The sequence below is a fragment of the Monomorium pharaonis genome, chromosome 9, assembly GCF_013373865.1.
Source record: "Monomorium pharaonis isolate MP-MQ-018 chromosome 9, ASM1337386v2, whole genome shotgun sequence".
In the NCBI taxonomy this organism is placed as follows: Eukaryota; Metazoa; Arthropoda; class Insecta; order Hymenoptera; family Formicidae; genus Monomorium; species Monomorium pharaonis.
Window position 1 is genome coordinate 10,472,160 of NC_050475.1, and position 26,570 is coordinate 10,498,729.

Consider the following 26,570-nt stretch of genomic DNA (forward strand, 5'->3'; position numbering starts at 1 on the left):
GCACAAACTCACTCCTCCTAACCAAGTCCCTTACAGCTTTAATATTAAATCGCAAACAACATCGAAAACTAACTTTACAAAACGATCGTTTCTTTCTCTCATAGCTCGAACGTTTGACCCACTGGGATGAGTATCGCCGGTGACCGTTACAGCTAAAATCTTGATGCAATCGTTATGGTTAAAAAGGGTTGAATGAGACGACCCATTACCGGACGAGTTATTACGTCGCTGTTTAATTTATCAATCTCAACTTACTGAACTGAATAAAATTCGTATGCCTCGGGACAGGATCCGCAAGAAATTGAAATTCACGGGTTTTTCGATGCCTCCAACGCTGCTTACGCCGCGGTAATTTATTTAAAAATTACGTCATTAGATTCTATAAAAGTATCTCTGCTTTACGCTAAAACTAAGGTTGCTCCGGTCAAAGTACAAAGCGTCCCGAGATTGGAGCTTTGCGCCGCAACATTGCTTGCAAGGGCAATCCAATTTGTATGCACGTCTATGCATCTTATAAATATTCCGACTTATTGCTGGACCAATTCGACAGTTGTACTAGCCTGGCTAAAGGACACGCCTAGTCGCTGGAAGCCCTTTGTGGCAAACTGCGTTTCAGAACTAATCTCAACGATACCGTATGCCAACTGGCGGCATATTCCGACTCAGTTTAATCCCGCGGATTGTGCCTCTAGAGGTATCTCTACTGAAGAATTAGTCTCACACAAGTTATGGTGAACAGGACCTCCCTGGTTGAAGGGCTCGAAGGAGGAATAGCCTCTTTCGAATTCGAGCGAAGGTTCGGAAGTACAGCTCGAACGACGAAAAACTGCTCACACTCACACGTGTCAACCAATCTTAGAATGGAATTTTCCAGATGAGGTTTCATCGTGGCCTAGACTACTTAGAATCACCACGTTTATTTTTAGATTTATTAACAACACTCGTAATTCACAAAATAAATCACATGAATCCTTCCTCACAGCTTCCAAAATAACTCGAGCTAAATTTTTTTGGATCAAGACCGTCCAGCAAGAGTACTTCACAAAGAAATTATTAGATCTCAAAACCAAAAAAACCTATAAAATCCAATAGTTCGATTATCTCATTAAACCCCATCCTTGATACTAGTGGAATCCTGCGCGTGGGAGGTCGACTACTAAAGCGGAGTTAAGTGACGACGAGCGGTTCCCGATGATATTGTCTAAAAACAGAGTCTCAGAATTAATAATACGGCATGTACACCTTCTTACTCTGCACGGTGGTCTCCAACTAACGCTACGAACGTTGCGACAGCAATATTGGATAATTGAAGCGCGAAATTTAGTTAAAACCTGCCTTGCAAGATGCGTAGTTTGCGTCCGCCACCGAGCTGATATGTTGCATCAAAAAATGGGAGATCTTCCTGAAACTGACGTAAACCCGGCTCGACTTTTTGCAAATACTGGCGTGAATTATGCAGGCCCATTCCTTATCTGGTCATCAAAGGACAGAGGTCATCGCACTCATAAAACCTACTGCATTCACTTTGTGTGTTTTGCAACGCGCGCAATACATTTAGAAGTCGCAAACGATTATACATCACGCAGATTTTCGACGATTTACTGCACAAAGAGAATATCCGACCACCATTTACAGCGACAATGGAACGAATTTTCGAGGTGCAGACCGCGAACTCACTCGAAGATTTCGCGAAATATTAAAGGAGCCGGAGATCCAAAATTATTGTGCATTAGATGAAATTTCTTGGAAGTTTAATCCTCCGGGCGCACCACATTTTGGAGGCCTATGGGAGGCCGGCGTAAAAAGTGTAAAATTCCACTTAAAACGAATAATCGAGGATTTCGCTCCTACCTTCGAAGAATTTTATACCTTATTATGTAACATTGAATGTATCCCAAATTCTAGACCGATCGCACCATTGTTCGATGATCCCGAGAGTTTTGACGCTATAACACCCAGACATTTCTTGGTTGAGTCGCACTTGAAGATTATTCCAATTCCAAGCGTTGAAGACATAAAGATCGGCATGCTAACTCGATGGCAGGCCGTTCAACAAATGCAAAAAAGATTTTGGAAAATTTGGTTATCAGACTATCTCAATTCGTTGCAGCAAAGAAGGAAATAGCACAAGGTTCAACCTAATCTTGCAGTTGGAGACCTCGTATTGCTGCAGTGTCCGAATCTGCCACCGGCAAAATGGAGTTTCGGACGCATTTTACAATGCCATACTGGCGACGATCGATTGGTGCGTGTGGCCACGGTAAAAACTGCAACTTCCATATTCAAACGACCCATAACGCAATTGTGTAAACTGCCGGTTAACTATACAATAATCGCTCATTTAGCCAGCGTGGTCAAACCCTTGGAGAAGAAAAAAACCAATTACAAAAGATGCGAGTGTCGAATTCATCACGCTATGCCTTTAAATTCCGAAGCCTTAAAGATCGTTCATTTTACCTGAACGAGGCGGGTGGAATGTTACAGAATGTCAGCTAATTTTATTGTTAACTGTGTATTCCTTTTCTTTAATCCGTATGTTTCGATATTCAAGTGATTCGGTGTTGGGATATTAAGGATCGGTAATTGTAAAATCTCGAAAAATGCTAAATCTCTACTTCCTATGCCAACACATATACATGCGAGACGATGTATGTATTAGAATATCAACACGAGATGTTTATGCCCATATATGGTCGTATTTTCTGGTTCTCGCCGGTGATTGGTTTCGAGATTCGGAGTCGTGAACAACACGTGCCCTCAGTGTGAGAGAATGATCTCCGAAATGTAAAGCGTACCTCACTTTGCGTTCCGCGCTCAACGCGCTAACAAATTCGAGCGTCGCTTGTATACTCGCACAGTATTCTAACGCTGATCACTCTTACTGTTCCGACTGAATAAAGTTTATTCTGGTTACACTAAAATTATATACTAATTGTTTGAACAACCCATCGGTCCTCCGGAATTCATCAAGTCATCTTCTCTTTTCGAGGAGAAATCTGTTACACCCTGGTAAAAATGTCTGTTAAGAACAGGTAAAAACAGATAGAAAAAGATGGAATTTATACGTATAGGATTCCATTAAAAACTGTTAGAAATTTCATTTTTTTTCTAACTGTTTCTACCTGTTCCTAACAAACATTTTTACCAGGGGAATAATTACCCTGCTCATCTTATTTGACTTCTCTAAACCTTTTGACAGTGTTCGACATAATTTGCTTTTCCGCAAACTGGCCCTCCTCTCCATTTCTTCTCCTATTCTCTCCTGGTTTAACTCCTACTCCTCCAGCAGGCATCAGCGCGTATGCAGACCCGAAAGCTCTTTTTCATCGTAGTTACCCGTGGGAGCGGTGCACTTGCACACGGTTCAAATGGACACCGTGCATTGGAACACGGTGCTTTTGAATACGATATCTTGCGCACGTTTCAAACGCATCTACACACTGTGCATTTGGATACAAAAGAAATTTTATTAAAAATGTACACCAGTTATACGCACACGTAAAATTTGGCCACCAGATATTTGCATACGAAAAAATGCCCACCACTTGGACATGTAAAAGTTGCACACCATTCACTTGCCGACCACTCACTTGCACACCAAGAAATGCGCATCGATCATTTGCACGTAGAAAGATGCACACCTCTCATTTGCACACAGAAAAATGCGCACTGATTATTTGCACACGGAAAGATGCACATTGATCATTTGCACACGAAAAGATGCGCACTGATCATTTGCACACTGAAAGATGTGCACCAATCATTTGCACACCGTTTATTTGCACATTGTTCAGTTGCACACCGTTTATTTGCACACTGTTCAGTTGCACACCGTTCAATTGCACACCGTTCAATTAAACGCATATTAAATATTCATACATTACGGCTGCGTTTGCAATGTGTACATGGGTTAGCGACTTGGACGGGGTGGATGCGGAAGGGGGGCCGAAGGCCCCCTTGCACCCCCCCCCATATGTATGTGTATGTGTGTGTGTGTGTATCTGTGGCGGTCACGCCACTCTAGCAGCGCGCCTGAGCGAATGCGCTCACGGCGTACACCGGTGCGTCGACCGACGCGCGCTCACCGCCCACGCCGTGAGGCGCCAGCGGAGCAGTGCGCGGCGCAGCCGATAGAGCGGCCGCGGCACTCGGGAGTAAGGTGCAGCGGCCCGGCTATATAAAGACCACCCGCAGCGCTGAAATTTAATCTAATCTTAGATTCGCAGAGAGGATATTTTCCAAAGATATTCTCTGTACTCTTGTTTTGTGTAGTGACGGGCCTCCCTCTCGGAGTGTGCTCGTCCGAGATAACATTGGGCCTCCTCAGTGGAGTGTGCTCACCCGGGCCTCCTTCGTGGAGTGTGCTCACCCGGGCCTCCTTCGTGGAGTGTGCTCACCCGGGCCTCCTTCGTGGAGTGTGCTTCTGTCAGGGCCTCCTTCGTGGAGTGTGCTCTTGTCGGGACCTCCTTCGGGGAGTGTGCTCTCCCCAGGGCCTCCTTCCTGGAGTGAGCTCAACGGCAGCATCCTGCCGCGGAGACGGAAGAGCAACCGGCCGACCCGGCCGGAGGGGCGACCAGCACCTTGGACCAAGGACCTACAGACATCGAGACTCGACCCTGGGCAAGCGAAGTTGCCTTGGAGGCTAATTCCTTTGGATCTTCCACCGATTCAGCGAACCTGGATTTCACGTTATCTGCAGCACACCACAGGGACGCAGACCACACCGACCCGAGCGAAGGTCGACGCTAGCGTGCAGGCTAAGGCCTCTGGCGGTTCCAACGACTCCTGGCCTAGTACGCCTTCAGGGAAGCCCAGGACTCCACGGGCCCCCAAGAAGAGGACGCAAAGCCATAGCGCCAAGATCCAACTGAAGCCACAGGACCTCTACGCGGAGTTCGTAGCATCGATCAACGCGGGACAACCGTCCTTATAAGGACGCCAGATAAACCGTCCTTTTCAGGGCGACCAAAAAGCTCCACGCGGTGGAACATCTCAAGTGGGGAGTAGAGTACATTAGCTACCGAACCTACCCACAGTATCTAAAGCATTCACTGCACCACGTGGGTTTGCGACTATGGTGTGGAATTGAACGGTGTGCAACTAAGCGGTGTGCATCTTTCCGTGTGCAAATGATCAGTGCGCATCTTTCCGTGTGCAAATGATCGGTGCGCATCTTTCCGTGTGCAAATGATCGGTGCGCATCTTTCCGTCTGCAAATGATCAGTGCGCATCTTTCCGTGTGCAAATGATCGGTGTGCATCTTTCCATATGCAAATGATCGGTGCGCATTTCTTGGTGAGCAAATAAATGGTGGGCAAGTGAACGATGTGCAAGTGAATGGTGCGCAAGTGAGCGGTGTGTAAATGAATGGTGTGCAACTTTTACATGTCCAAGTGAACGGTGAGCATTTTTTCGTGTGCAAATATTTGGTGGCCAAATTTTACGTGTGCATGTAACTGGTGTACATTTTTAATAAAATTTCTTTTGTGTCCAAATGCACAGTGTGCAAATGCACCGTGTCTATTTGAACCGTGTACAAGTGCACCGCTCCCGTTCCGGATAGCGACTAGTGCCCGGGACCCGTCACTCTCGCTCGAACGGTGATGGAGTTCGGTGACGGTCCCGCGTACGTCGTGATTCTAGTTTAATTGTAAGTCCGTATTCTGTACCTGTGAATAAAGATACGCAAGGGCATTACAATTCTAATTGTTGAGTCGGTTTATTCGTTCTTCCCACTCCCGTCATTAGATGATCGGGTAGTGAATCTGTGCCCGTCAAAGAATGGCAGATGCGCAGTGCCGGCAGGGAACGGCGAAATGAGCGAACCCAGGACCGCCTAGGGACAGAAGACGATCCGGCCAATTCGTGGAGAGGAACGGGGACTCCGACCACCATTGGAATTTTCGTACATTAATTGAGTTTTATAATATTAATCTTATCTCAGAATACTTATTCTATACAAAAAATAAAAATGTTTTGTAACTTACATGATTATACAACGCATAATGTTATACTAATCTTCAAATTAGGCACAGCCATATTTCCCTTCACGATGTAATATGCAAATTATTCATAAAACTAAAAACTAACTCGTCACTAATCTTGAACTGTCACATCATTGCCGTGAAACTCGCCGCGGATTAACTATTACCTTGACACGCGGACTCGACCGTCAATCAAGACGCGTAACTTCTTGTTCTGTTTTTCCGCGGACACGAATATGCACTTTTTGTCAATGTCCGTGTTCGTGTCACGTTTATAAGCCATCTATTGCGCGGAAAGCAACAATTCAAATTCTCACCATCTGTCCCGGGCGACGATGACAATAATGGCGTTTCTTAAAATATTTTACTTTTGATGTAAAACTTTAAATCGCGATATCTTCGCTCGTAAGTCACGTAAAAAATAAAAACACTTTTGCTATATAAATCAGATTTAACCTATCCATTAAAAAATTAATTTTGCCGTTATTGAGATCCGATAATCTACGGATAATCTCGCAAACGACGTCTCGCGTAATAGAGGCAGTGGTGGTGGCTCGCGCTGCGCGTATACTTGGCGCGAAGCATTACCGTGCCTCTTGAAAAGAGTTTCTAAAGATGCATTGTTTTCTTCCAGGGACTTTTGACGAAGCAAATCGAGTGGGACACCGAACGATGTTTAGTCTCACCCGCTGCATCCGAAATCTTTTAAGTGCCTGCAGGATTTCTGTTTATCAAAAAAAATTTTTTTTTGTTTGCATAGAAAAGGGATTGAATAAAATGAGAAAGAGGTCTTGTCAAGGAATATCGTTTGCTTCTCTAAGCAAATGATTTACAATTTCTTTCTCGCGTTGCAGATTTAAATAATGGCCTTTCAACTAGACGATTTACTGAAGGATGACAAGAAAGACGTAAATTTGATACCCGATTTAAGTAAAGCAACTTGTAATTCTTACGAAGAATTCAGGCGACTCAAAGAGCACTGTCCGGAATTTAAGATTAAACCGGAAAAGGTTTGTGATTATTATAATAAATAACATAAGTTTATGTTAAAATATTACTGTTATTAAGAGAAGAGAAGGGAGTTATAAATACTACCATTTTGTTTTACTTATATAACTCACAAAGAAACCTCGCGTAATTCTGATTTAATGAAACTTGGTATAAATATAGATAGGGTGAATATATGAATTTAGAAATTTTCAGATGCTCAGAAACAATTTAAAAGGGTGAAACCACCCTTCAAAGGTAAAGAGACTTATGCCTTTTTTTATCTCATAAATTAATCTGTTCTTAATCTCACTTCATGAATTGAACAATATATTGAAAAGTGTTTTTTTTTTTTTTTTTACAAAATTCTTACCACATAAATACCTCCATTTAACTACGATATTTATTTAAAAAAAATTTAATTTAAAAATTTTTCAATAAAATTGACTCCTTATACACTCTTTAAAAGAATTAAAATGACAGCAGTTTTTTCACATTGTACAGAAATGAAAAAAAGCACTTTAAAGCTTAGGGTATCAGGTTTTAAGTCGTGAGACCAAATTTCACATTTGATTTCTTTTTGCATGCCGTTTTGCGCTTTGAAGTCAACTCTAAAATTTTAGTACGTTGACAATACACATAAAGATGACTGGCGCATTATTGAAAAGTCATTCTTTCGGTTGCTCTAGTTTAACTCTTTAACGTCAGAATAGCACTGTTTCGTATCGTTCACTTTAGTCATTCAGCACTCAGTGAAAATATCCATAAGAAATGCATATTCAAGTATTTTCGAGTATGCTCTTTCCGATTCTAATCTTCAAAATTCGAAAAAATTTCAAATTCTTGATGATTTTTAAGATTAAAAAAAAGAACCTATTTTTTACAGGTTTTTTGGTTTTAATTCGAAAGTTTGATTATGATACACCTTTGATATTTGGTCGGAATCTTTTTAAACCGTGCAATTTTTGTTTGAACTTGAAAATTATGTACTTAATTAAATAAATTTCACCATGGCAGATGCAATATGGCGGTCGAAACGTCGGAAAAACTCAAAATTTCGCTTTTTTCTCATATTTATTGGTAACAATTGATCTCGAATTTGCATAAAACCATTCTGATTGATGTAATATAATCACAAAATAATACTAACAACAAACAAATATGGCAGAATCCAAAATGGCGCCTCGAAATGTTGAATATATCGTAAAAATTAAAGATTTTCACGAATTTTTTTGCATTTTCTCCGAAAAAATCGTATAAAATTTTAAAATTTACATTGGTTGGGTATTAGAAAATTCCAAAATAAATAATATTATGTTTATTTAACTGTATATGATAATATGCGCACACTCAACTAACATAATTTTTGTTTGAACGGAGTTGTGGCCAATCATTATTACATGCATAAATATGTAAATATGTAAATATGTATATACGCATTTATCTATGCATGTGCGCATCTGTGTGCACGCATCTGTGCGTACGCTTTTGCTCAACATCTTTTGCCACTGACTGTAATCAATATTGCCCGATTCTCCCTGCGAGAAGATAGAATCCTATCGAGAAATTTCTTGTATTTTTATTTTTTTATTTTTTAAATATTTTTTGTCTTTTTCAAAGTTTTTAATTCATTTAACTAAATACATAATTTTTATGTTCAAACAAAAATTGCACGGTTTAAAAAGGTTTCGACCAAATATCAAAGGTGTATCATGATCAAAATTTTGAATTAAAACAAAAAAATCTGTAAAAAATAGGTTCTTTTTTTTTTAATCTCAAAAATCATCAAGAATTTGGATTTTTTTCGAATTTTGAAGATCAGAATCGGAAAGAGCATACTCGAAAATACTTGAATATGCATTTCTTATGGATAATTTCGTCATTTTCACTGAGTGCTGAATGATTGAAGTGAACAATACGAAACAGTGCTAATCCGATGTTAAAGGGTTAAGAATAAAAGTTAGAAATGTGTTGTTCAAAATCTACTTTGGTTTTTTAAGATTCGACCATTTTTGGCAGAGACATTCAGCTTTAAAATATAGGAGAAAATTTCAAACAGAATATGCATATGGAGAACGTCTTTTTGATCGCGTCTACAGTTTAAATTGTAACAACTTTTGGCATTTTTTGTTGGATGTTTCTAAATGTGGATTTGCGAGTATGAGTCTCAATACATGTGTGAGTCATTATGTGCATCATATGACTGTACGTAATAGTGTAAGTATGAATGAGCGTATACATGTATGGCACTTATTTTTGAATTCCCATTCTCGGCATTACCCGGGATCAACGACGTGGACGTGATGGGAATCTGATCTCTCTCTCTCTCTCTCTGTGTGTGTGTGTGTGTGTGTGTGTGTGTGTGTGTGTGTGTGTGTGTGTGTAAAATTAAGGAGTAAAATGAAAGAAAGCATTTCTTTGCCTGCGTTTCAGAGGAGAGATTAGGACCTCGTGGTTCGTTAGTTTCACAGTATTTAAAGAATCCAAATCCTCTCTCCTGCTTAACACAAAGAATTGCCTTCTTTCATCTTACTTTTTAACTTTTACACACACGCACGTTTTCATTATTTAATATCGGGTGTTCCTACCTCTGTTTCTTATTATATCTTGCAATCATTGTTATTGCAACGCATGTTAATGCAACGTTTGATTTCATTTTGAGGCCAGTCTTTCCAAACTTGTCTCAGAGTAATGCTAGGTCATTGAGATTTTATGGCTGACGAAGGAGTTCCTTTATTCTTCTGGATAACATGTCCTAAATGTGTTCTGTGGGATTTACGTCTGGGTACAGAAAAATATTAATAACATTTTGTTCGGGGAAGCAATGCGTGATTCGAGCTGTATGAGGCCTTGTGTTATCTAGCATCAGCAAAAATTGATGACCTAATTTATGGCGTTGTGGAATAACAGGTGGATGTAAAATTTCATCCACATAACGTTGTACATTAAGCGGAGGTGGCGGAATCACTACTAAATCTGGGCAAGTATTCCATGATATGCCTTTCTTAGCCATCACAGAATCACTATTGAATGCTAAACGGGGTTCGATACAATCAGAGTGGAATCGCTGTCCTTGAGGACGCCATATGTGCATTCTTCCAGTTTTTTAGTTGAAAATAAGGAAAACCTTGTTTCATTCGTGAACAACACTCTCCGCCTCCGTTTCTCTTAAACGATTTCTTACTGTTTGTTCTGAAAGTCGCGGTACTTGAGTTGACACAGATTTAACGATTCGTTGTGCAGTTATTAACCGTCTTCGAATTGTTGTGCCACTCCATGCACGAGGGGTTCGTCTTCCGTCGGGGGCCTTCACACCGTTGGTTGTTCCTTTATTTGTTATCACTTAGATTTAATAAAGTTTCTGTTTGTTATTGCAACTATGTCGACTTTCTTCGTTGTGCGTCCTAGGGATGGGGTTAGTTCAGTAAGACTGTTTAAGACAGAATCTCGATTGCGCGCGGACAATAATCCGGCGAAGGCGTCTTCGTTGACCAGTCGATGCATAAATCAAAACCAGTGAAAAGTTTATAAAAAAAACACGTTTAATTATCACAAAAAATACAGTTCCTATGTACAGAGTTTTATTAGTGCGAGTGCGCGATCGCGGATGCTGCCCGCGCTTGTGCCCGGGGCAAGGTTCGCCACAAAGCACAGGCGTGAAAAGCTCGCAACGGAAACGATCGTTACGGAGAGTCGGACGTGTGTCAACTGCCGCCGCTTCGCGCCGTTCGCGCCTCTTAGATTTTATAAGACCGATTCGTCTCGAACGAATCTGCGGAGGATCATTCGACCGACAAACGTCCTATTGGCATGCGATCGATCGATGCTTATTGCCGTGAACGCTTGTCGTGCGGATGATTCCCGCGTGTTTGAGTAGCAACACATTCGTGGCTATTGTTTTTCACAAACATACGAGAGTCTCAACGTCGGAGGAACTCTCGTAAGATTTTAAACAAAGACATTCACATGCCGTTAAACTACTTTATTGAACAGAGGTCACTTTACGCTGCAGTATGATACACGAATGATTAAATTGAGCTGAGCCCGTCTTGGTGTTGATCTTTTCCTTTTTATCCCAGTTTTCTGTGTTAGGGCGCATACTTACCGACCAACGTTCCTGCTACTCGACAAGGCTGCTGCGTCCGAATTCCGCTTATCCGGCTAACACTAACGTTGTGCTCATTTCCCTTTGTCTTGTTATTTTGTTACACTTCTTATTTCGCCGAATGCTTACTTCCGACCTACATAGGTTGGATACAAAGTCGAATTGGGAGATCCGGTTCGTAACATCCCTTCCTCTTTGAAAAAAGAAATAAAGGAGCAAATTTCTTTACACCTATTTTACAATTTTACATATTTTTACGCATTACAGTTTTTGTTTACAATCATATCAATACCTACTAGTATAACATTTCCCATTTCTTTGTCCTTGATTTTCGTTTGTCGCTTTATTTTGTTTTCACGTTTTATTTCTTTTCGTTAACAGAATTATTATTTCTATCGCTATCGCTAGGATTACTGTAGTATATACACAGATAATAGTCCCGGTTTCCCTAGGATACAAAAAGTATTTGTTTTTAAATATATTATTATCGTCTTCTTCTAGGGTCTTTTCTACTTCCTTTAAACTTAAACTTAGTTTGGTCAGTTCTACGGGATCCTGTACGACGTGTTTTACGGTTTTTTCTATTTTCTTTTGGCTAATTTTGTTTTTGTATTCTACGGTTTGTATTTCGTTAAATTACATTGTATTTCGTTAAATATGTTTGTATATAGCTGGTTCCGATACATTTTTGTATGATGAGTGTGATGTGTAGTTAACCTATAGTGGTTATTTAAGTTTATTTTTCCTGTTCTGTTTAGTACAATTTTGTTCAAGTTGTGACGTGGCGCGTCCGGCCGCGCCCATCACAATGGCGTAAGGTGATATTTTGGAGATACCGTTTTCGCGAGTTACCGATATCGTTGGGAGAACTTTTTCAAGTTCCATTTGGGGAGATACCGTTTTTGTAAGCTACCGATTTCGTTGAGAAAGCATTACCCGTTAACATTTATAAGTGTTACCGATTAATTGGTGATAGCCCCTTCGAACCTGGCGGTTCCCGAGAGAAAGCTACGTCGCAAATTTTGGTACCCAACGTGAGGCCCACGCCGCCGTTACCGTAAAATAATTAAGTGGAGAATCGGAAAGCAGGCAGTCGTAGACGGAATATTATATTATTGAGAAATTTGCGTTGCTATCTCCTTGTGTTTAATCTTTCTTTCTTTGACTTTCGTTCCCTTGCTTACTCCGACCCTAGAGAAGATTATTTTCGTGCTATATATTGTTTTGCTCCCGACTAACGACTCCGAGTTGTTACCGCGACTTTGGAATTCCGGTGCCTACAGTGCGCGCGCCTGGTTTATTGTGTACGCCTTGCTACCGCCTGCATGATATTCGATTTCGTTTCCCGAAAATTTTTGTGTACCGTCTGTGGGAGATTTGTTACCGTCTACGTAAACGTTGACTTGATTTTCCGATAATGTCTTGATACCGCATACTGCTGTATATTAAAAGCGGAAAAGAATTACGAAGCGGCGACTTATCGCCCGTGGAATATTGGAATTTTAATATATATATGTACTGTTGCGTGCCGCGTGTCACCCGATACATTCCTGAAGCGCCAGTCAGCTGACGGACCGATCGATATTTTCGATCGGCCGGTTGCCGGAAGAATTTGTTATTAAAATAATTAAACGGCTGGTTGCCGGGAAATATTTGTAAACAAGAATTGTAGACAGTTTAACATCGGACTCCTGCCGAGGAGGACGTGTCACGCGCTTTCTCTGTTTGAGTTCATATAGCAATAAAGTTCTTGAGATCTTTAAGCGAATTGATTTCCTTTCGACGCGAGTGAGTGTGTGTGCGCGGAGTGTCTTTCGGCGATCCGGCGCAACAGTACTTTGAAATATCGTAGCGAATAACATTATTATCGTCATTATTGTTAGTTTCCCTTGCAAATTGTTTTCTTGCCTGTGGTGAGTGTTCGCGTTGATTTGATGTATACGATTTTAAGAAAGATTTTTGTTAGTGATTAGGCTTCGATTTCTTGCGACCTTCGCTTTGTTTTCGTTTTGTGCGCTCTCGATACATTCCGTTCGGCCTATTGTTTGCGTGTTCGTGTTTACATATCGGGTGACTCAAAATCCTGTTCTTCCCTCGTATTTTGACTGCGATTACCGCGTTGTATTTCGTGTCAAGTTTGAGACATTGTGAGTTACCGAAATTTAAATCTTATTTCTCACGTGGGGATTACCGCTGTCCGGTCTGATACCGATTTGGGGGTGAGTTACCGATCTCGTCCGTCGAAGATACCGTTTGGGGGCAAAAGCTGACTGACGACTAAAAGTTTTTCTTCCTCTCACGGGTGAAGCCTCTTTTATCGGCTCTCGAGAGATGGCATATAAGGATCCGCATCAATGGATTCAGAAATTAACAGATGAGCAGGCGCGCCAACATCTTTAAAATCGAGGACTCGATGTCCGGGGGATATTGACGGTCCTCCGAGCGCGGTTAACCCGACATGAGGAGGCGATCCTCAGGGGAGCAGCACCCTCCGGGACGCCCGATCCCGCCGTAGAGGCAGTTAGCGATCCATTCGAGGATCTGAGGGCCGCGAGGACGGAACCTAGCGATCAGCCGTTGATAATTAGCGATTTTGGTACGTCACTGTGAAGTTGGCACCGCAACTTTCTGCACCGCAAGTTTTTATGATAGTTCTACTTGCACTCCAAATAGTTCTAGAGTTCCTGATAAGTTTCAGAAATAGTTCCGTTGATTTAGTTAAAAAAATAAAATTTGAAAATATGAGGTGCTATTTTTCCCTGGCACCTTATTAATAAAAATTGAATGTTTTAACAGCAGTTCTATTTGCAGCCGTAATAGTTCTAGAGTTCCTGATAAATTTTAGGAATAGTTTTGTACATTAAATATATTTAAATATTTTTTTAATTTGGCTCCTGGCACCGCATCACAAGAGTAAAGTACCTTTATGGTTGGTTTACAAGAGTAAACCAACTTTATGGCATTTTCTAACAATTCTGCAATAGTTTCAAAGCTTTTTATATGTTTCGTCGACAGTTCCGGTTTTTAAGCATTTTTTAACAATTTTTTTATTAAACGGCTGGCACCGCACTATAAAACTACCATTTTATAGCGAGTTCCAAACGACTACATAGCATTTTTCAATAGTTCTGTAATTTTCAATAGTTCCAAAGCTTTTTGTAGGTTTCGTCGACAGTCCATTTGACAAACAATTGTATTTATTCGTAACCTCTTCCTACTCTCACAATAAGTATTAATACATGTCATGAATTATTGGTTAACAATAGAACAACAGTCGATTTATAAAGAAATTTGTTTTGATATAAATAGAAAGTGATCATATTACCAGCACGCTTAGGTGGCTATCTTAACAAAATCTTGTGTCATTTTTTATCTTTGTGTGACTCGAAATGTGTACAGCCGAAAAAAAGTTAACTTTTAGAAGACCGGGATTTTAAAAATAAAATAAATTTGTAATTCCTATAGAAATGAGTTCTGAGGCCCCCTACCCAAACAAAGACGGCTATGTACGATTTAAGATATGACGCCATACCGCTCCGGTACTGTATGGCGCAATATTAAAATTTTCAAAATTTATATGAACATTATTCTCTGAGTTTCTATAATTATCGATGGCATTCGTTGAGCTTTAGATGATTAAAAACAGCAACAACAATGCAAAAATTGTTATTTTAAAATTCCAGTTTTTTCTGAGTTCTTATCATTGACGTTTTATACAAAAATGCATGTGTATATACAAAGATAAAGGTGTAAATGAGGCGGATGTCCGCTCTTAGCATTACCCGGAATCAACGACGTGGACGTGGCGGACATCTGACTCCATATGTGTGTGTGTGTGTGTGTGTGTGCGTGCGTGCGTGCGTGCGTGCGTGCGTGTGTTCTGGGGGGTGTACAGATTTATAGATTGTAATTATTATATTAATGTTAATTTTTTAATATTTTTAGTATTTTTTATTTTTTTTGTCACTTTATGTTTTTTAAGTATTATTTTATTTACTAACTTTGTGTTTTTTTTTAATGCGAATTATTTTAAATAATTGTTAATGTGCATGCATAAAAGTTATTTCGAAGTTACTATAACAAAGTAATTACATATTTTATATGTGCATAAACGCATGAGTACCTATAACAAAAATATAATAAAGCTTGAATGAGAATATTAATTATACGCATAAAAAAAATACTTTTTATTAGGAGCAAATAAAATTATTGAGAAATTATTCACTGCAAAGAAGTTCTTAAATATATTATATTTATGACATAAACCTTGTCACGACTTTTCCTGACCGGGAAAGCCGCGAGCAAAAAGCAGCGAGACCGATAGGGTAACCGGTACCCCCGATGCCGTGTTTGTCGCGCTCGAATCTCGGCCACGCGTTATCACGAAAATTGTTGGGCGCCAGACGCGCTCGACGACGCGTCAATTCGCGAAAATCGTTACGCCAAGGTGTCCTCGATCCTCGCGCGACAATCTCGACCAGCTCTGCCTAACGGTAGAGGGGCGGGGTGAATCGTAAGGGAGCAGGCGAATGCGGTAACACGAAGTGGCGGACGACACACCAGAAAATTAGGCTCTGAATTTAACAGATAACGATCTTTATTAAAAATTAATAATCAGGCGAAAACAATAATATCGCGGGACGCGGCATGCGGCGTTCCGACAAGGCGGCGCCCCGGCGCGAATCAAACCAAACAGAGACGCTAACGATACGCGGGAAGCTCCCGCGGTAGGCACGCGGCCGACAAGGACAGACGATGGAATCTTCCGCGCACATGAATTCCGGACGTTCGAACGTGCCGACACTCCCGGCAACTAGAGAACGCGACCACGTGTCTCGCGGGGGTCACACAATAATCGCCGGCCGCTACCGCACTACACACCGTCGCGAAACCGGAAGTCCCGTCCACCCGCTACTCGCGACGCGATACTCGCTCGCGCGAGGGCTTTGCGGCGCGCACGGTCGAGGGGAATCTCCGACGGAACCCACGCGTCTTCACGATCGTCCTCCCCGTGGCTCGGCGCTTCGGCGTCCCGCCCGCTTGCATCCGATATATTCCCAATTAATGACACGATCGTATGACCGCCCTGCGGTCCACGCGAGTCACGCACCAACACAAAAGCGGATGCAGAACGGGCCCGGGAACACCTCGCCGGCCGGCAACCGCTCACAGTAACTTATCTGGACAGGCCACCTCACCGATAATGTCCCGGCGACGTCCTCCCTCGTCTCCAGGCTCGTCCCTTTGCCCTGGTTGAGGCCTCGCACAAGCCACACCGATACTTCACCAGGGACACGACACGCAACTTAACGGCGGGACCGTTCGCACGCAAAAGCGGGGTGGATCGCGGTCGATCCTGGATCGACGCCGCGACCCCCCGTCCAGTCATGCGCATTGTTTCCGCGCCGCGACCCAATTGCTGCAAAGCACGCAGTCCTGCGTACGCAGGGACGTGCGCGCCGTAATCCTTCCGGGGGCCTCGCAGGCCCCCGCAAAATATTCTTTCTCCCGCTGGGCCATTTCCCGAGCCGGGGCAGCGCACGCGGAGACCTCCGTTCCTCGTGAGAGGACTCGACGCCTCCCTCGACGCGTTTGGTCCCATCCGGGCTCCTCCACAGCCCTCCGGGACGTTCCGTTGTGGTGTCGGCGGGCACCGCCGCCTTAGGCTCCGGCCGTGGCTCTCCCAGGGCCACGCCGAATCCCCGTGCGGGCCGCGCGCTCGTCTCTCCCGGGCACCGGTGGCGTCCTTCCTCCTTCCCCGCATCGTCGTCGCTCTCTCTCCTCTTCTCTCGCTCTCTCGCCGCATTCCATCGGAAGACGGCCGCCGCGCAAAGAAATCAAAAATATAAGAAATTAATACTACGCTCGCTAGGTCTGTCGCGGTTCCCCATGGAGATCCCCTCTCGCCTCTCGCCTATTTTCCCCGTACGGCGCGAATTCGCAGCCTGTGACGGGGGAGGAACGCTGCTACTCGTGGCAGCTGAGCTACCACGTCACAACCTTTAAGTATTAATAACAGAACAAAATTGTATTAAGCTTAAAATGATAATATTAATTATACGTTTAAGAAACTAAAAAAAAATTTTATTTGAAACTAGTAAGGTAAAATCATTGAAGAACTAATTACCACAAATAATGAATTAAATATATTATAAGCGTAATATAAACTGTTAAGTACCGATAACGAAATAAAATGTAATAAAGTTTAAAATGATAGTATTAGGTTATACACATAAAAGAAAACACTTTCTGTTAGAAGCCAATAAAATAAAATCATTGTAAAACTAGTTACTACAAGAAATAATTTAAAAAACTAAGGAATAAGGTAATAATAATTAAGATACATACGAATTAAGATATATTGTGTGAAACATAAATTTTTAAGTGTCAAAAATTATCAATTAAATTTTAATAATTTTTTTGTTGATTTTGATAATTATAAGAAACGAAATGTAATTAACGAATAATAATTGAAATAATAATTGATTATACACATAAAAAACTTCTTTTATTGCTAATAACGAAAAAGTTTATATTGTTTACTCACATTTGACATACATTATAACATGTGGAGTTACATTTTGGTTAGGATTTACCGTAATACGCTTTTTTTTTAATCATCGTATTCGTACCACTGTTTGCCTGTATATGCCAAAGCTATGTAATGATTTTGATGAGGTATGTAATGTACGACACCTGTTAAAATATTATAGTTTGTATTATTTAATAAAATAGTTTTGGCAATTGAATTCAAATTATGTTTTAAGTCTGTTCGTTTATATCTATTATCTGTAAATATAGATGTGTGTATTATTATATGTTTACCATAAGTTACAGTAGTTTTCGCTAATGCACCACACGTACGACATTTTGATTGTATGTTCATTATGTCATCAATAGCACGTTGCATATGTGCCAAACCTTCGTTTAGAAGAGTATCTACATTAATATTACATGTGATTTGCCGCCAATGCAGCTCACTGCACGAACAAGACTTAGTGAAGATGCAACTGGGCTCATCTTTAAACAGATATTCTGTTAAGTGAGCAACATTGCAATTGGCATTTAACCTTTTAATATTTCGTGTATAGCTTTTAATTGCGCAAGAAAAAAGTGATAAATCTTGCAAAACAGAAGCACGTTCATGGTAATGTTTCAAGAGTATTTTTCCATTTTCTAAAATGGACCGAGCCAATTGAAAAATACCCTTAGATGATTGAATTACATTTCGATATGATGCATGAGCTGCAATTCCATTAGTGATAAGTTGTAAAATGGAATCAAAAGCACATGTTTGTTGCACAGTCATTAATGACTTTCCTTGTTTGATTGGTCTACACTTACTACCGTTGCTAAGAATAGGTAAGTTAAACGATTTAGTATTTTTTAAAAAGTCCCATTCAGGGCATTTTTCAAGATACGATGGTTTAGAACGTTTTTTATATGTAGAAGTTTCAAGAACTTCTTGTACAGCATCAACAATGTTACTTGAATTTGCCAAACCGTGCCAATTTTCACGAATATTCCAATTATTTTCATTTTTATTTTCCAAATCTGTATCTAATGCACATATGATACTTTTTATAGAAATATCTGACGTATCTGTTATATTATCTTCAAATGAATGTTTGAAATTGTTTTTATTGTTATCAGATTCAATGCCAGATATAGAAAATTCGTGATTATTCATACCAATTTCCATCGAATCGTCATCAACTTTTATCGAATCGTCGTCAATTTTCAACGAATTGTCGTCGATTTCCATCGAATCGTACGTCGTATCCTTTTCATTCGATTTCAGCGAAGTATTTTTTGGTATGTCATTCTCATTAGAAGCTAGTGTAATTTTTGCATCGAGAAAATCTAGATGTTGAATAATGAATTTGTCAACTTTTATTGGAAGTTGACTTTTAAATCCTCGATATTTTAAATCACAAAATTCCGCTTCAACTGCGGAGGAAGTGGCAATTTCACTCGAGCTTTTAAAATATGGACGCATTATGCCTGTCCATATTGGCAAATATGGTAGTAAACGAGTTTTAAATTGTTTGACAAAGTTTGGATTGTAACATGCATTTATAATTGTACCACCTTCTAATTCGTCAGCGATTCTTTTTGCGGTATCTAAAACAGAATTACTCCATTGTAGCCAATCGGTATTATCATATTTTATTTTTATATTATCGATAGGAGAATCTTTTTCTTGGTCTTGGTTCTCATTACTGTCATCATCATTTATAATGGTTTCTATTTCACTATTTACATTACCTTTTATAATATTATTTAAGTACTGCATGCGTACATTTGACATCACTGGCTTTTCATCTATCGAGCAATCTATAGTTTTACTTAATGTTACAATCAATATTGATTCCAGTAGATATTCGATTTCGTTAAAAGAATCATTAAATATGCCTGACTAATGCAACGGAGAGTAAAAATTCGTACTAACATTTTTTCTTTTCCTTTTAAGCATTTCCATTTAGCCACCATTTTAATGAGATGGCTAACATCTAGTCGAATATAACAAACTGGAAACATGTTAATATTTTTTAAAACTATAGTGTCGTAACATTTTTTTAAATAGTCTCGTAAGTCGACACATTTTGCAAAAAACATCCGAGATAGCAATCAAAAGAGCCCAACTGAAATCTGTTACTACTGTGCGTGGTATAAGAACATTTCTAGCAACAACTTTATGTTTCGTCGACAGTTCCGGTCTTTAAGCATTTTTTAACAATTTTTTTATTAGACGGCTGGCACCGCACTACAAGAGTAAACTACTATTTTATAGCGAGTTCCAGACGACTACATAGTATTTTTCAATAATTCTGCAATAGGTCCGAAGCTTTTTGCAGTTTTCGTCGACAGTTCCGGTCTTTAAACATTTTTAAACAATTTTTTTAATTTGATCCTGGCACCGCGCAAGATATGAATACTACGTTATGGTATTTAAACTTCAGCCAATTTTATGGTATCTGATATATATGTGTTAGTAATGTAATTAACTTTATTTAATTTTAGAGTTGGATTAGTTGATCTATTTTTTAAACTAACAAGGGAACCTCGCGAACCCGAAAATTCTAATTTTAATGAAACTTGGCATAAATGTAGAGGGATAAATACATTAATTTAGAAATGTTTTATTTTGGTTCAAAACCGGCTTGAAGAGGTGAAAGCACGCTTCAAAGTTGAGACATTTTTGCGTTTTCTCGATATATCTCGTAAACTAAACAAAATATAAAAAAATGTTTCGTACAAAAGTTTTACGGCATAAATACTTCTATTTAACTATTCTATTTATTTTTTCCAAAAAATTTTTTTGCAAAGAAAAAAAATTTGTTTTTGAAAAAAAATTTTTTGAAAAAATAAATAACATAGTTAACTAGAGGTACTTATACTGTAAAACTTTTGTATGAAACATTTTTTTATATTTCGTTTAGTTTACGAGATATATCGAGAAAAGGCAAGAACTCTAAATTTTTGAAGGGTGGTTTCAACCCTTTAAACCGTTTATAAGCACCAACTTATAATTTCTAAATTCATGTATTTACACCCTCTACACTTATCCAAGTTTCATTAAAATCAGAATTTTCGGGTTCGCGAGGTTCCCTTGTAAGTTAATGAAAGTTAATTGATCATGAAATTAATTCTATTATGTTAAAAGTCACGTAAATAAATACTAATTCTATTAAATTTACATTAAGATTAATTTGGTTCTAGTTAAAGTAAAAGTTAATTTTGAGAAACTTTTTTTATATTAATTTAAAAAGCCATATGATTTATTTAAGTTAAATTACCAACATAATTAAAGTATTGATCGTCAAATATATTTAATATTAATATAATATTTTATTTTTAAATTAACTTACAATATTAATTATGACAACAATGTTTTATGCAAAAATGTATATTTATTTTATAATTTTTTCTTTTGCCCAGATAAAATTAACGTTAGGAAAATGTTGATATATTGAAGTTTATATTTCAAAAATGTCTAGTTAATGTTAAAAACTAAATCAGTTAAAATTAACTAAATTAAATTAAAGTTTATTAACTTTTTAACTTTATCATTAATTTTTTAATTAGTATTACCAAACGCTGCTTACATTTTTGGAATAAAATTATGTTTAGAAAATTATTTACGTATGTTGTATTAATTTTATTTTAATATTATATATGTGAATAATAAATATTTTGGATTAAAATATGTACGTTATTATTCGTTACTATATGTGTATATATAATAACATATTGTCATCGAGTGGGAAAAAATTTTTTTAAGATGCTCGGCAAGTGATTGAGAAATGTTTAATGCGACAGAAAATAGGAGAGAAGATAACTATTTCAGTAGCCCAGCGTCTAGCCGCTTCGATCGGTTAAACGCATGTGCCGGCAGTCTCCCCACTACCCAGTCTTCGTAGGAGGAGTGCAGCAGCCGCTTGACATTGGAATATCTGAGCGACTCCTCGCTTGTCTCCGGCTCTCCGGCATCTCCGTATTTTCCGCAGCATTCGCTTGTTCGGTATCAGAAAAAGCCTGCTTCGTCCTGCTACGCCTGCATTTTTTTAACAAGTCTACTGATAAGAATCATGTACAACAAGTCTATTCTTTTAGAAATTTTATTAGAAGACGATTGTCGTATTCTTGACAATAATGGCAAGCCATATTCACCTTCTGCGCTTGTTTATACTCTCATTTCTAATAAGATGCGTGAACGTGGTTCTAATATCACTGCGAAACATGTGTACACGATTTTAAATAAAGATCGGAATGCATATAAAGACCAAATAAAACATCATTTTGGTATTGTGGAAAATAATAAGGACGTAAATAATACTACCGATTCCGAAAATAGTATTATGGATACATCTGCATCTTCTACAGTTTTGCACCGAAAGGAATTAAATATTGTTGTTTCTGCAGAAAAATGGAAGACAATAAAACCCATAAAAAAATATATAATAAGCGCGTTTATTGGGTTATGCAATCTGGTTGGACTGATGTTGTTGCAGAAAAACTATGGCAACAACACAAGCTTGATTGTGTCTTTAAATTCAAAAAGCATAATGTCCATTTGAATAATAAATCGCGCTATTATGTATTTTTTCGAGGTAATTGTGTCGAATGTGCAGCAACTATTGACTACACGTTACACAAAATGCCAAGTAAAAATACAGACGTTATATTTAATTGCGTCGCAAAGAATATGTATTCTACAAAACATAGCAAAAAAGACAGCTTAGAGGAAATCGGCGTGCAAGAGCTGCGAATGCGATGATTTTAGAACGTAAAGAGGCTATAATTTATCACCGAGAAGAAGCCAAACGTTTAAAAGCATTCGAAGACAACAGTCCTCCGATGCTTCTTTCTACCGCAGTTTTACGGAAAGCCAAAGAGGGAAGGTTATTGAATCAGCACGGTTTAATGTTTAGCAATCCCGTTCTAAATTTATTAAGCACTGCAAAATATGGTAAATATGCGGGATCAATAATCAATATTGGTTTATTGCCTTTTTGCTGTATGTACTGGACTCCTGAACAACAGCTCTTATACACAGCACGACTAAAAAGAAATCCAGAAGCATTTCTAACTATAGACGCTACAGGTAATATTGTTAAACGTGAATCATCACAAGAGCCGCCAATATTTTTATATCAATGCATTCTAAGTAGTAAAAATGGCAGTGTACCAGTCTATCAAATGATATCAGCTGATCACAGAGCTTTGATGATATCTTTCTTTTTACGTAATGTTGTACGTAAAGTTGTTGCTAGAAATGTTCTTATACCACGCACAGTAGTAACAGATTTCAGTTGGGCTCTTTTGATTGCTATCTCGGATGTTTTTTGCAAAATGTGTCGACTTACGAGACTATTTAAAAAAATGTTACGACACTATAGTTTTAAAAAATATTAACATGTTTCCAGTTTGTTATATTCGACTAGATGTTAGCCATCTCATTAAAATGGTGGCTAAATGGAAATGCTTAAAAGGAAAAGAAAAAATGTTAGTACGAATTTTTACTCTCCGTTGCATTAGTCAGGCATATTTAATGATTCTTTTAACGAAATCGAATATCTACTGGAATCAATATTGATTGTAACATTAAGTAAAACTATAGATTGCTCGATAGATGAAAAGCCAGTGATGTCAAATGTACGCATGCAGTACTTAAATAATATTATAAAAGGTAATGTAAATAGTGAAATAGAAACCATTATAAATGATGATGACAGTAATGAGAACCAAGACCAAGAAAAAGATTCTCCTATCGATAATATAAAAATAAAATATGATAATACCGATTGGCTACAATGGAGTAATTCTGTTTTAGATACCGCAAAAAGAATCGCTGACGAATTAGAAGGTGGTACAATTATAAATGCATGTTACAATCCAAACTTTGTCAAACAATTTAAAACTCGTTTACTACCATATTTGCCAATATGGACAGGCATAATGCGTCCATATTTTAAAAGCTCGAGTGAAATTGCCACTTCCTCCGCAGTTGAAGCGGAATTTTGTGATTTAAAATATCGAGGATTTAAAAGTCAACTTCCAATAAAAGTTGACAAATTCATTATTCAACATCTAGATTTTCTCGATGCAAAAATTACACTAGCTTCTAATGAGAATGACATACCAAAAAATACTTCGCTGAAATCGAATGAAAAGGATACGACGTACGATTCGATGGAAATCGACGACAATTCGTTGAAAATTGACGACGATTCGATAAAAGTTGATGACGATTCGATGGAAATTGGTATGAATAATCACGAATTTTCTATATCTGGCATTGAATCTGATAACAATAAAAACAATTTCAAACATTCATTTGAAGATAATATAACAGATACGTCAGATATTTCTATAAAAAGTATCATATGTGCATTAGATACAGATTTGGAAAATAAAAATGAAAATAATTGGAATATTCGTGAAAATTGGCACGGTTTGGCAAATTCAAGTAACATTGTTGATGCTGTACAAGAAGTTCTTGAAACTTCTACATATAAAAAACGTTCTAAACCATCGTATCTTGAAAAATGCCCTGAATGGGACTTTTTAAAAAATACTAAATCGTTTAACTTACCTATTCTTAGCAACGGTAGTAAGTGTAGACCAATCAAACAAGGAAAGTCATTAATGACTGTGCAACAAACATGTGCTTTTGATTCCATTTTACAACTTATCACTAATGGAATTGCAGCTCATGCATCATATCGAAATGTAATTCAATCATCTAAGGGTATTTTTCAATTGGCTCGGTCCATTTTAGAAAATGGAAAAATACTCTTGAAACATTACCATGAACGTGCTTCTGTTTTGCAAGATTTATCACTTTTTTCTTGCGCAATTAAAAGCTATACACGAAATATTAAAAGGTTAAATGCCAATTGCAATGTTGCTCACTTAACAGAATATCTGTTTAAAGATGAGCCCAGTTGCATCTTCACTAAGTCTTGTTCGTGCAGTGAGCTGCATTGGCGGCAAATCACATGTAATATTAATGTAGATACTCTTCTAAACGAAGGTTTGGCACATATGCAACGTGCTATTGATGACATAATGAACATACAATCAAAATGTCGTACGTGTGGTGCATTAGCGAAAACTACTGTAACTTATGGTAAACATATAATAATACACACATCTATATTTACAGATAATAGATATAAACGAACAGACTTAAAACATAATTTGAATTCAATTGCCAAAACTATTTTATTAAATAATACAAACTATAATATTTTAACAGGTGTCGTACATTACATACCTCATCAAAATCATTACATAGCTTTGGCATATACAGGCAAACAGTGGTACGAATACGATGATTAAAAAAAAAGCGTATTACGGTAAATCCTAACCAAAATGTAACTCCACATGTTATAATGTATGTCAAATGTGAGTAAACAATATAAACTTTTTCGTTATTAGCAATAAAAGAAGTTTTTTATGTGTATAATCAATTATTATTTCAATTATTATTCGTTAATTACATTTCGTTTCTTATAATTATCAAAATCAACAAAAAAATTATTAAAATTTAATTGATAATTTTTGACACTTAAAAATTTATGTTTCACACAATATATCTTAATTCGTATGTATCTTAATTATTATTACCTTATTCCTTAGTTTTTTAAATTATTTCTTGTAGTAACTAGTTTTACAATGATTTTATTTTATTGGCTTCTAACAGAAAGTGTTTTCTTTTATGTGTATAACCTAATACTATCATTTTAAACTTTATTACATTTTATTTCGTTATCGGTACTTAACAGTTTATATTACGCTTATAATATATTTAATTCATTATTTGTGGTAATTAGTTCTTCAATGATTTTACCTTACTAGTTTCAAATAAAATTTTTTTTTAGTTTCTTAAACGTATAATTAATATTATCATTTTAAGCTTAATACAATTTTGTTCTGTTATTAATACTTAAAGGTTGTGACGTGGTAGCTCAGCTGCCACGAGTAGCAGCGTTCCTCCCCCGTCACAGGCTGCGAATTCGCGCCGTACGGGGAAAATAGGCGAGAGGCGAGAGGGGATCTCCATGGGGAACCGCGACAGACCTAGCGAGCGTAGTATTAATTTCTTATATTTTTGATTTCTTTGCGCGGCGGCCGTCTTCCGATGGAATGCGGCGAGAGAGCGAGAGAAGAGGAGAGAGAGCGACGACGATGCGGGGAAGGAGGAAGGACGCCACCGGTGCCCGGGAGAGACGAGCGCGCGGCCCGCACGGGGATTCGGCGTGGCCCTGGGAGAGCCACGGCCGGAGCCTAAGGCGGCGGTGCCCGCCGACACCACAACGGAACGTCCCGGAGGGCTGTGGAGGAGCCCGGATGGGACCAAACGCGTCGAGGGAGGCGTCGAGTCCTCTCACGAGGAACGGAGGTCTCCGCGTGCGCTGCCCCGGCTCGGGAAATGGCCCAGCGGGAGAAAGAATATTTTGCGGGGGCCTGCGAGGCCCCCGGAAGGGCGCGCACGTCCCTGCGTACGCAGGACTGCGTGCTTTGCAGCAATTGGGTCGCGGCGCGGAAACAATGCGCATGACTGGACGGGGGGTCGCGGCGTCGATCCAGGATCGACCGCGATCCACCCCGCTTTTGCGTGCGAACGGTCCCGCCGTTAAGTTGCGTGTCGTGTCCCTGGTGAAGTATCGGTGTGGCTTGTGCGAGGCCTCAACCAGGGCAAAGGGACGAGCCTGGAGACGAGGGAGGACGTCGCCGGGACATTATCGGTGAGGTGGCCTGTCCAGATAAGTTACTGTGAGCGGTTGCCGGCCGGCGAGGTGTTCCCGGGCCCGTTCTGCATCCGCTTTTGTGTTGGTGCGTGACTCGCGTGGACCGCAGGGCGGTCATACGATCGTGTCATTAATTGGGAATATATCGGATGCAAGCGGGCGGGACGCCGAAGCGCCGAGCCACGGGGAGGACGATCGTGAAGACGCGTGGGTTCCGTCGGAGATTCCCCTCGA

General features: G+C 39.1%; 2 protein-coding genes across 2 annotated transcripts in view; both read left to right on the forward strand.

Moving 5' to 3' along the window:
- The window catches only part of LOC105833193 (histone-lysine N-methyltransferase, H3 lysine-79 specific), a 224,232-nt gene extending 217,482 nt beyond the window's left edge, over positions 1-6,750 (forward strand). Inside the window, exon 13 of the mRNA XM_036291685.1 lies at positions 6,619-6,750. Coding sequence (XP_036147578.1) covers positions 6,619-6,693 — 75 coding nt within the window. The 3' untranslated portion in view covers positions 6,694-6,750. The remainder of the gene's footprint in view (positions 1-6,618) is intronic.
- Positions 6,751-6,821: 71 nt separating this feature from the next.
- The window catches only part of LOC105839255, a 117,553-nt gene continuing 97,804 nt past the window's right edge, over positions 6,822-26,570 (forward strand). Inside the window, exon 1 of the mRNA XM_012685434.3 lies at positions 6,822-6,994. Within this exon, the coding sequence (XP_012540888.1) occupies positions 6,848-6,994 (147 nt within the window). The 5' untranslated portion in view covers positions 6,822-6,847. The remainder of the gene's footprint in view (positions 6,995-26,570) is intronic.